This window comes from Syngnathus floridae, chromosome 10, assembly GCF_059516105.1.
Source record: "Syngnathus floridae isolate MCC-2025c chromosome 10, RoL_Sflo_1.0, whole genome shotgun sequence".
Taxonomy (NCBI): domain Eukaryota; kingdom Metazoa; phylum Chordata; class Actinopteri; order Syngnathiformes; family Syngnathidae; genus Syngnathus; species Syngnathus floridae.
The window spans coordinates 4,080,487-4,092,013 of NC_142422.1; the positions used below are offsets into that span (position 1 = coordinate 4,080,487).

Consider the following 11,527-nt stretch of genomic DNA (forward strand, 5'->3'; position numbering starts at 1 on the left):
TTCAAAAAAAAAAAAAAAAAAAAAAAAAGAAGCTTTTTATTTTAATGATAGAGGTCTTTGCTTCCCTTGAGGAGCAATTAAAAACTTAACGTAATGTGTCCTGGAAGGTTGTGAAGTTCTCCAAGACGTTTGAGCTGATGTCCCCCTTGAGCAACATGCATCATGACATCAGGTAGATGAATTTAAAAAAGTTTCCAGAAAGTCAAATTGAGTTTAGCTTTAGGCAGCAGGCCAGCAGTTGTGTTTGAAAGCTCACAGGTTTTTTTTTTTTTTGTGTGTGGCATTCTACTCATATGCAGCATCAGCATAGATAAACTGTCGTGCTCTGATTGGCTGATCAATAATAGCATCGCTGAGCTGGTGGCCTCCACCGGACTTCCCGTCAACATCAGCGACGTGTGCCAGGACCCGCGCTTTGATGCCGAGGTTAGCTTAGCATCAAGCTTTTTTTTTTTATCTTTATATTTATCTTTTTATTTTTTAGCTTTTAGCTTTATTATCTTGTTTTTTTTAATAATCAAAAATTCACTTTAGCACTTTACAATGGAATTATCTGAGTACTTTGGGACAATTTTACATTCAATAACTATGCTAAGAATTGCAATCTGTGTTCATAGGCAGACCAAGCCTCGGGATTTCATATCCGATCAGTGTTGTGTGTGCCGATCTGGAATCGAACGCATCAGATTATTGGTAGGTTTGACAAATTACGTCAATTTCACATTTCATCTCCCTCCCAAAGTCATTAGGGAAGAAAAAAAATGACCGAATAGACCATAGATGGACAAATAGTAGCAAAAAATTCTTTAGCTAGCAAATTACAGTTGTTGAGAATGATTTAACAGCGCCCTCTACTGGTAAGTGTCAAATACTGCACTCTAAATGGTCTTCCAACTGTTTTTCATTGGCTTATAAGGCAATCTTGATTGGGCCCTATGAACTCCGCCCAGCATCAATTGTATTGATCGACATTGCCATCCGTGCCTGCTAAATAGTTAAACGTTTTATTTCATGTGTGTTTGCTCCACCGCAGGGGTCGCTCAAATATTGAATCGTCTCGACAGGAAGACCTTCAACGATGCAGATCAGAGGCTGTTTGAGGTTTGCAATTATTTGGAGGGCGCCGGGTTTTCTATAGATTGACCACATAAGGCACGGAAAAGATTTTTCTCCTGTCTGCTTTTTGTTTTTTTTGTGCAGGCGTTTGTGATTTTTTGTGGACTTGGCATCAACAACACAATGATGTACAATCAAGTGAAGAAGACCTGGGCCAAGCAGTCCGTGGCATTGGATGTGAGTACGGCGAACAGAACTCATCACAAGCAATCTCAAAAGCAATTTTTTTTAAAAATAGAACATCATGTGTCTGATTTGAAATTTCATTCCTTTACACAAGTTGTTTTTTTCCAGATGTTATCCTATCATGCTACATGCTCAAAAGTTGAAGTTGATAGACTGAAGGTAATCCTGGATCTCCTCTCAGTTGCGATGACTTGACTTCCTGCTTGGCCGGAATCACGTTCTGTTCCGACCTTCTCTATTCAGGCCGCAAAGATCCCCCTGAGCTGCGAGCTCGGCATCGACGAGTTCCATTTCAACGACTTCTCTTTGGACAACGACGCCATGATCACCGCTTCCCTCCGGATGTTCTTAGAACTTGGCGTGGTCCAAACTTTTAAAATAGACTACGAGGTGATTTCCAGTTCAAAATCAAGCTAGACTATTGTCTCGCGTTTATATTTGACTCTTTCTTCAGGTTTTATGTCGCTGGCTTCTCACCGTGAGGAAGAACTACCGAACTGTGGCCTACCACAACTGGAGACACGCCTTCAACGTGTCTCAGTGCATGTTTGTTATGATCACAGTAAGTCTCACGTGACAAGGTTGTAAATCCACTCTGATTTATTTGAGTTGTCTTTATCAATTAGTATGGAAACTATGTGCCCCCTATCCACCTGAGTCATAAATACGCTCCAGCTAAACTGCTATATTTTAAGTTTTAGTGCAGCCTTCAGGCATATAGCTTAGCCTAACCTTGCCCCCGTACGCCCGGCTCATGTTTTACGTACCCCTTAACCCCCCCTTGATGCCGTTCTCCTTGGTCAGAATTACAATTTCTTTATAGTCAGCCGGCTTTCAGGACGTTTTATCCGAGGCGGAGATTCTAGCGCTGATGGTTGGCTGTCTGTGCCACGATCTGGACCATCGAGGAACCAACAATGCCTTTCAAGCCAAGTAAGGCTGAAACACAGTGTGTGAGTGATCTATGATGGGTTTTGATGTTTCTACTGGGGCCGCAGGACAGGTTCTGCTTTGGCGTTGCTCTACGGGACCTCAGCCACCTTGGAACATCATCACTTTAATCATGCAGTGATGATCCTACAAAGTGAGGTGAGGTCTGTCACAGCACGACTGCCAAACATTGATGGCGCTAGGAGCTTTTTTCTGAGGGGGATTTTACGAACTCAAAGAATTCTCCATAAAATGCTGATGAAAAATCACTCCATGTTCCCTACTGGGAATAGGTGGAAAGTGGGTAAAAAAATCCTGGAACATACTCAAAAGTCAATTATCTGGCTTGGCACCATATCTCAAGGGAGGCCAGTGCCCCCATGGCCCCCCTTCTAGTTCCGCCGGTGCTGCCTAATGGGACATAAAATAACCTCTATTTGTGACAGTGACTTATTCAGTCCAAAATTGATTTTGAAGGTTTTTAGTGCTTAGAAACAATCGAGACACAAGTCTCCTGTGGCAGTTAGAAAGATTTTTGAGACTTTTGTGTCCAGTTCACAATAGATGGATTATAAGAGCAGTGTTTATCGATTGATTTGTTTTAACAGAGCGCGGAAAATGTCACCGCGTGTTGCTAATTAACATCGCTAATTAGACGCTGAGCGATGAGTTTGCCAATACAATTGCTTTAAGGGAACATTTCAGGCACTCATCGTTGCCTGCAGGACCATATGAGGATTTATGTAATATTTATGTTTCAGGGTCACAATATCTTTGCGAACCTCTGCTCCAAAGAATATAGCAACATGATGCAACTATTGAAGCAAGCCATTCTTTCCACAGACCTCACTTTGCACTTTGAGTAAGTAGTCTTTTCACTGGATGAAGAATTATTAATTCTCCTATAACAAAACATGTTTTTATGAAAAGAAAATCTCGCTGCACTGAATAGAAGTATTTTTTTTCTTTATCTCTCTCGCATCCTTGACTATTCGGCTTTGCTTGCAAAGGCGCAGGAGCAAGTTTTTCGAGAGCGTGCTCGCTGAAGAATTCAGCTGGACGGAAGAAAAACACAGAGAAGTCCTCAGGTATTTTGTACGAAATAACAAATACGCAGTGTAATAAATCGATGATTTGCTGTCAGTGAGATTTTGGGGGCTTTAACAGATCCATGTTGATGACAGCCTGTGATTTGGGAGCTGTCACTCGGCCTTGGGAGATATCCAAACAGGTTGGTGCACTTCACATTTGGAATATTTGTCTTTAATAATTAATTAAATAATTATTAGGTCTCGACAGCTCCTTGGGTTCAACAAAATTGCACGTTCCATACAGTTGTTACGATTCTGAGCCAATGTCGTATCAATGTTCCAATTTAGGTTGCCGAGCTAGTGACGAGTGAATTCTTTGAGCAAGGAGATAGAGAGAGGTCGGAGTTGAAGCTCACCCCAGCGGTAACAACACGCACTAAAATTTTTGGTTTTGGGGTAATTTTTTTGTCTTATGTTGTAAATATTAATCGTCTATATTTTTGTATATATTATGTAGGCCATATTTGATCGAAATCGCAAAGATGAGCTCCCTGCCTTGCAATTGGACTGGATAGACGGCATCTGTAAACCTCTTTATCAGGTCACTTACACACTATGAAAATGCTTGTTTCATTTTCAACCCATGATACAAATATTTTTTTTTCCCCTCCTTTCGTAGTCCCTGCTGAAGCTAAACAGGAAATTACAGCCAATGGCGGAAGGGATAGATGCCAACCGAAAGAAATGGCAGGAGTTGTGCGGCTCTAACGAGCACGCACGTGATGCTTCAGTGGTCAGACAGAGTCCCGAGGCTGGAGAAGCCAGCGAGGAGTCCGACGCGAAGCTGGCGGAAAACACCAACTTGGGGTCAAAGGGTCAAGCATAAAGTTTGGAGTAACCAACTTGGAGATGAATACTATCTTTATATATTTCGTGCACTACTTGCTCATGAGTCCTATTCAAACTCATGTAGTGAAATTTTTCACTGCTCAAGCTTTTCATTAATGACCTACTGAAACGTTAAAAAGTGACATTTTATGTAAACGTACTTTTCCTATGAATGCTGGCACAAAGCAGTTGAAATATTTTACCAAGAAAAAACAACAACTGTGTTTTGTATCATCCTGAATGTAGACGTTCCTGAATATAAGCGATTTAGATTCCTTATTGATTCTCTATTATTGATTTTATATACCGCATACAAAAGATATTTATTCCACATATTGGATGTATTGCCTTTTTTGAGGAAATGAAAGTTTTTTTTAAGTGTTGCAAAAAGCCTTGGTATCATCTTTGCATGGAACGAATCATTTTTGGGGTGCGATGTCATCATTTGTGGCATAAAAGGAATCAAAAAATCTTTTGATTCCTTTCCTTTTTCTTGAATGTGATGCGTTTGCTGCTTGTCTGCCCCCCCCCTCTGTTTTTTTTTGCTGCATGGCCACATTCACAATATTTGTAGTGTAACTGAGCCTCAGGTCGTTAAAGTGTTGTTGCTGTAAACGGCATGTTTTATATCACTGTGAGGCTACTGTGTGCATTCAGTTGCCTAAAGCACTCAAACAAAGGAGCTCCAATATATTTTTTATATGGATCTTAAGGTGGTTTGTGTTTTTTGCTGAAAGTGGAGCTATGTATGGATTTGCAGTATTTTGTAAGAAAAGACTCAAAAATACGCTCGTTCATTATCGTACCTGCATTTTGTCGCTATGACAGCACAGCATGCTGATCATTTGGAAAAAAATTGCATCAGCATGCTCAATGCCTTTGAGTCCCTGATGAGAGTTGCTATTGCATGCCATTCCTCTCAAGGACACAAATACAGATGCTGCTTGACAAAAAGAAGACTATTATTTTACACCATAATTCAAAGAATGCTGTTATATTTCTTTCCTGGGATTTATAACTTGACCTGTGATAAGATCATTGGTGTGGAAAAAGCAAATAACCATTTCTGCAAATAAAAGGACTGTAACATTGAAATTGCATAAAGATTCTAATAGCTACAGAAACTGATCTTTGTGGTATTTATTGACGTGGAAGGTTTTGGAAAAACTACTAATTAAATGCACCAAATAACTATGGAAAATTGAGTCTTTGAATAAAACTAATCTATAAAATTCCAATATTTTAAATCTTGTCTTTTACATGCAAGCACTCACAGCGGACAACGAGGCACATTAGTGTACTAGCTGAAGGAAAAATGCATTTTAGCGGACTACATAATTACGATAAAACTTTTTTTTAAATCATACATTTTATAGGCGATTGTAAAAATAACAATTCATATATATAATTTGAAAAAAACTACATGTGAGAAAAAAAAAAACTGGTACGTGATGTCATAGTGTAAAGTAAACCTTCCATGGTTACGTAAGCAAACAATTTCAAAGAGGGCATATACAGTAAGATTCTTCACATATTCATCCAGTCTCTTTCTTCATCTGTGGGCAATGTTTGATGTTCTGACTGAATAAGGCATGGAGGTGAGGCTAGCATAGCAACAACCAGTGCACTTTAAAGCACATGCACCCAGCCAGCCAGCCAGCCAGCCTGAGCGGAGCCTTAATCTATAATTTAACACGGATTGACTGTCTTCTACACGGGGTCGATCATCACCAGGGAGAGAGAGAAAGACTTCCGACCTCATTTTCGATATTCTGGGCCAGAGATTTCTCTCTCTCCATCTCACCCCCCCATCACTTTGCTCCCTTGCTCAAAACATACACACTTCTATTCAGGCAAAGTCATCATCATTGCGTCACATGACTTTTTGCTTCCTGTGTAAGGCTGAATAATCAGTGCAGGTTGTGTACGTAAATCAAATTGGACTGAAATCCTAATTTACCGCCTATTAGGGCAAATATCCCGTATCTATTATTAAACACCAGGGTCTTACAATAGTAATTGTGTGATGTGGACTTGAAATATTAATACATACTCTCAATTGTTAAGGCAGTAATAGTTTTCCTTGGCTCATTTAATGATTACATTAATGAATAATGAGCCTCATAATTAATTGATCATATCTATATGTCGACACTTAAAACAACAACAGTCAGGTTTGAATTTAAGACTGTTAAGGAAGATAAAACAAACATTTTTATTGTGATTGGAATACCTGAACATAGCTGGGCAAAGTAATTTAGATATTCATTAGGAAAATTGTCTTGGTATTATTGGTTTATCACACTTAATAATTGATTAATTAATTTAAAAAGTGATGAGTAAAGTAAGAAAAAAATAGAATAAACAATTTTAGATTTACATTTTATTTTTATTCAATTTATTCTTGAATAATATATAAATTAATAACTTGTACATTTATCAAACTACTGCATATTAGTTTGTAATATATATTTTAAATTGCACATTTAAAATATCAAAATATTCATAAATTTTATGTAAGTATTATTTAAAATAAATGTGTCGTACGACATTTTCCTTTCTTTTCTCCAAACTGTGCATAATGCAATGGCTTGAAATGGTACTTTTTTAGGGGTTACAAAAAGTAAAAAGTCGAAGAACCACTGGTCCATAACATCTGCACGGGACTAGATTTTCTATTCTGGTGCCAACTTCCACTAGACTTGGCGGTCGCGTTCAAACAAGTCTTTGAAGCATCACTGCTCGCTTTGTTTCCGAGATCAGCTCACCAGATAAGCTGTTTGAATGTCCACAACAGATGCTCGTGTCTCATTTACCCTGACAAGAAAATCCAGATTGAAGACCAAGTTTGACCTTTGATCCCACCTGCAGTCAGTCACCTCATCGCCGCGAGGCCTGCTCACTCAAAACCATCGAAGGCTCCAGCAATCTAAAAAAGAAACTAGTGGACTGCGGACTTACTTAGATTGTCTTGTACTGACTCTTGCAATGCCGCGGGCTGTTTTCCAAAACCTTCCACTGTTGCCATGAAGCAAAGAGCCGGTCGAGATGGCTGCGTGTTTTGCGCTTTTGCTACCATGCCTGCACATCTATCACAATCAAAGTCTCTTCAGTGTTTTGACATGAAGATGAATAATTGATTCATGCATACTCACTCCAGAGTCCCGCGGCGCTGCAGTTTGCGAAGCGCTGCTGACAGTGAGAACTTAACTGTTGCAGCAGCTTGTTGATATTTGTCATGTCATTATATGCAAATATTATTTAAAAGATAGATATTTGTATGGTTGACACCCATTTATCTACTATAGCTATGTAGCTATCTAGCTAGCGGGTTGTCTTATAGCTATCTAGCTAGCTCGGTTAGAGCTATATAGCTAGCTAGCTAGCCAGCGAGGTATTTTTTACAACACGTCAAAACGAACACATCACATACGTTTTAAACGAGAATTTGACTACAAAGGGAAATTACAGTATATGAAGAGAAAGGTTGTGTCAAAACTGTCAGGGCGCTTGTGTTATATGTAACTTGGCAGGTTGGCAGACTTCAGAAGGAACAGACAACAAACGGTAAAGCTAAGGTCATAGAGAAGGTCAGTCTGTGTGCGTGCGTGCCTTGCGGCAACACACCAACACGGGAAATCTATGTGCCATTCACCCAAAAATGATTCACTAAAAATATATTTTTGTCCATCTATGTATTTGTGACAAGCAGAATAATCAATTGGTCTTCCGAGTTCCACAATAACTACATTTTTGTGAGTAATACGAGACAAGATCATAATTATTTTGTTGAATTTACCATTTTTTTTTGCGATTTTGTTTGCTCCTACATGCTTTAAGATTTTTGCCATGTAAAATAAGTGCTTTGACGCAATACAAAACTGGCATACTATAATGTTCCTGTATATTATTATGCTACGCAAGTACCATGTATGTCTACTGCCTTTTTTAATTATTTTTATTATATTGGAATTTTAATGTGTCCGCCAAAAGTATTGGAACACCCCCCAAAAAATACATCTATTGAACTGAATATATTGGAAGAACAAATGTGCATTTCAAGCACAGCAAAGAAGTCTGACCTTTTCTCAAACAGATGGAAGCCACCACACACTTATAAGTAAACAAGATGGCTTGTTGATACACCCGCAGTGATGAATATAGCCCTCAACAAATGATGTTCTTTGCGTCATATTTATGAGAACGTGCACCCAGGCTCTTATTCAACAAGGTCGGAAGACTAATGTTATACGTCTCGGCCAAAGTACATTTCCGAGCGACACTGTAAGTGCCACCTTTCAGAATGTTTAAATGTACATGTTCTGCAACACAACATGAATCATTGCTCAGCACTATAATGCTGCGACAGTGCTAAAAGGCAGTCCAAAAGTTTGTTTGCATGTGGACTCTATCGTTCCTATCATTCCATTCCAGCTAGCCATCAACAGCTGAATTTTTCTGACAAGGTTTTTCAATCAAAAAAACAAGAAAGAATTCAGTCAGGGTGGCAGTTGAAGGGATTCAATACTGGCTATTCATTCGAAAATGCATAAAAATAAATAAATAATAATAATAAATAAATAGATAAATAAATAAATAGATAGATAAATAAATAGATAAATAAATAAATGAAAATTACATCAATTCAAACTATATACTTGATGAATTGAGTTAGCAGTATTTTTTTAAATCCATCTACAGGATTTAACTTTTCAACAGCTCTATCTATCTTCAAAGCAAAATGGGCCCTGCGTTGGGGAGTGTTGAATCATCTGCATCAACCGCTCATCCATAACAAGCACTTACATTTCCTCGCCTCTTGTTTACTAGTGCCGAAGAAGCCGGAGCCCCGCTGTCTCTGCCTTAACGAGGCAAATGTAAACTGACCCATGCTCGCCACTTCATATCCTGACTAGTAAGAGCCTGTTTCCTGTACGGCAACATTAACCGGAGGAACCACTAAAAGTTTCCTTCCCTCACTAAAGTAACACACTCCAGTCCAGGAATGGATTTTAATTGCACGTGGCGATGATGTAAATCACCTTTGTGTTCACTCGGGCACAAAGCAAGTCTGGTTTTTATGTAAGGTGAATGGAGAAAAAGCCACAATTCAGATTTTCTTAATTAAAATTCTATTTGAATACCATGTTTGCATTATATGGGGATTGATATATGCTGTGATTAACCATTTGAGTAAATCAGTTCACGTCTTTGGTGTTTTTCTTTTGGATCTTACTGCATTTAAAACTGTTGAAAAGGTCTCTACTAAATTCCTGTAATCTCAAATATGAAAAGAATCAATTGAAGCCACACAACAGTCAGAATTCAAGTACGACACGCACAAAAAAAATGCTCCATAGAAAAGAAAACATTTCACTTTCAGCTATTCAAGCGTCACTCCTGCGCCTGTGTTGACTTTCAAGGTCAATCCCTTGCAAGGTTTTGCAGAATTTTTTTTTTTTTGCTCTTTTGATGGAAATGAAAAGCTGGTTATGGTGTTCTGCCTACGCTAAAAACGTGTCCTTCAAGTGGCGTTCAGGGCCTCGCTGAGGTGCAAAGCTTTGACGAACAAAGAAGGTAAATGTAGAAATGTGCGGGAAAGCTTTAGTGTGGCTCTGTGTGCCGAGGAGCAGTTAACTTGAACGAGCAGAACAGGGGAAATTAAAAAAATAAAAAGACTTGGACCTCTGGTCAGTCATAGTGGATCGGGATCAATCTTTTCTCTCAGGGTTAGATTCATAAAGGGCTCAGGCAATGTGCCTGGCTTGGGTGTGTGTGTAGGGAGGCTGATTTAGGAAGGAACGTGATAATTCTTTTCACTGTGTAAACTGGAGCGTGTCATTTCATTAACAACCTTATTTCATTTTTATTGCTCTGGGCAGTGCTGGCTTCATTCCATTTGGCTTTTGACAAAAAGTGCCTCGATGCATGTCATTATTGAATGAGGACAGCCGCAAATGAAATGGAATATACGCGGATTGGCCGCGACATTATGACCATTTGCGTATTTGACTTGATCGTGGAACTAAGGCAAGCAAAATGTTACGTTGAACTGTTGCACGTTACTGCAAACTATGCGTGGGGAAAAAAAAGTTCATATTCTCAAAGTTATCAAACTGTAGTTTGGCCAAGAGAATGCAAAGGCAAGTCACACAGTAGCAGAGATATAAATTCAAATCGGCAGTTTTCCTTGATGCCATTCCTAAACCTGAGGTGACAGCGCAGGCCTGTCGTTGGTGTGTTACTAGGGCAACTGGAGCTCAAACCTCAGAAAAGCCAATCGAAAGGGTCATGTCGTAGATAACCAACACCGCGGGAAGAAAAAAAGAAAAAAAAACTCTCTGTGCAGCAATCCGCATGTACCCGCATTGTCGCTGCTGTGGCAAAAGAAATCATATGCAGGTAGCCTCATTAAATAAAAAATGAGATGGTGATAACCGCTGGCAACTTATTGTAAATACATCTTTGGACCACTTTCCCTGCACTCAATTGCTTGTGTCATCACTTTTTTTCGAGGTTGGGAACAACAATGGCATGGTGTGAGTAATTGATCATAGAAGAAATTGTACTGTACCACTTTTCAGGAGAGAATGATTTCGGATAATGACATCGACGCCTCACTGAGAACTGAACTGGACCCGTAGTGCAGCAGATACTAATGGATTCACATGGAGGCTCGGTCCTCGGAGACTAGGATCCATAAAGAGAGAGCGAGAGAGAATACTCATACATTAATCTCCCATGCAGGCTTCTGTCATGAAAACACTTTTAATCACATCCCAAGTGGCTTCTCTGGTGGCTTCTTACTTAACATTTTTCATAAAGGTGACCGATCACAACATTCTTATGACATTTCGCTTGGTTCACCAACTCAAATGAGATACAATATAAGACCTCCATAAAACATTTTGCATTGTTTATTTTACAAACATAAAGGGGTGGCGATAGCTCATATTTGAAGGGCTGTGGAAATGCTATAAATTGGAATTTTCACTGAGGTATTGGAACAAATCAGAGATAATGTGAATATTTTGTTTTCATTGACACTGTCATCATTTGGAAGCAGTTTGCACGCGAGTAGTAATCAACCACATAACACTGACAGCCATATCTAATATCTACCACATTATGCATTGAATATAATTTTGTTTTAAAACTAAATCAAATATATACATTAGTTGGTATGGCATAGTAATATGCATGCTACTAGTGAAGAAAAACTATGCACCTGTCTGTAGTTGACAACTGTCTGCGATTCCACGAGGAAAATACTTATACAGTGAGACATTGCCCTCTATCGGCAGTTTCTGAAATTGCTTGCAAACACATTCAAAACATGCAGGGAAAAACGTGCTTCTGTATAGCCAATCAAAAGC

The 11,527-nt window shown here is 39.1% G+C and overlaps 2 protein-coding genes across 14 annotated transcripts in view; one reads left to right on the forward strand and one right to left on the reverse strand.

Annotated features, from left to right (window-relative positions):
• pde11al (phosphodiesterase 11a, like) overlaps positions 1 to 5,328 on the forward strand; it is a 19,477-nt gene extending 14,149 nt beyond the window's left edge. For all 11 annotated transcript variants that reach the window (XM_088388317.1, XM_088388319.1, XM_088388321.1 and 8 more), the window contains 16 exons: positions 108 to 172; positions 300 to 426; positions 618 to 693; positions 1,034 to 1,101; positions 1,201 to 1,293; positions 1,411 to 1,461; positions 1,546 to 1,692; positions 1,757 to 1,864; positions 2,126 to 2,235; positions 2,301 to 2,391; positions 2,994 to 3,094; positions 3,243 to 3,320; positions 3,400 to 3,463; positions 3,612 to 3,686; positions 3,781 to 3,864; positions 3,943 to 5,328. In XM_088388317.1, the coding sequence (XP_088244443.1) occupies positions 108 to 172; positions 300 to 426; positions 618 to 693; positions 1,034 to 1,101; positions 1,201 to 1,293; positions 1,411 to 1,461; positions 1,546 to 1,692; positions 1,757 to 1,864; positions 2,126 to 2,235; positions 2,301 to 2,391; positions 2,994 to 3,094; positions 3,243 to 3,320; positions 3,400 to 3,463; positions 3,612 to 3,686; positions 3,781 to 3,864; positions 3,943 to 4,149 (1,545 nt within the window). In that variant the 3' untranslated portion in view covers positions 4,150 to 5,328. The remainder of the gene's footprint in view (positions 1 to 107; positions 173 to 299; positions 427 to 617; positions 694 to 1,033; positions 1,102 to 1,200; positions 1,294 to 1,410; positions 1,462 to 1,545; positions 1,693 to 1,756; positions 1,865 to 2,125; positions 2,236 to 2,300; positions 2,392 to 2,993; positions 3,095 to 3,242; positions 3,321 to 3,399; positions 3,464 to 3,611; positions 3,687 to 3,780; positions 3,865 to 3,942) is intronic.
• The window catches only part of skap2 (src kinase associated phosphoprotein 2), a 39,409-nt gene that overhangs the window by 4,168 nt on the left and 23,714 nt on the right, over positions 1 to 11,527 (reverse strand). For all 3 annotated transcript variants that reach the window (XR_015861125.1, XR_015861124.1, XR_015861122.1), the window contains one exon: positions 10,726 to 10,841. The gene's annotated coding sequence lies outside the window, so the exon portion shown is untranslated. The remainder of the gene's footprint in view (positions 1 to 10,725; positions 10,842 to 11,527) is intronic.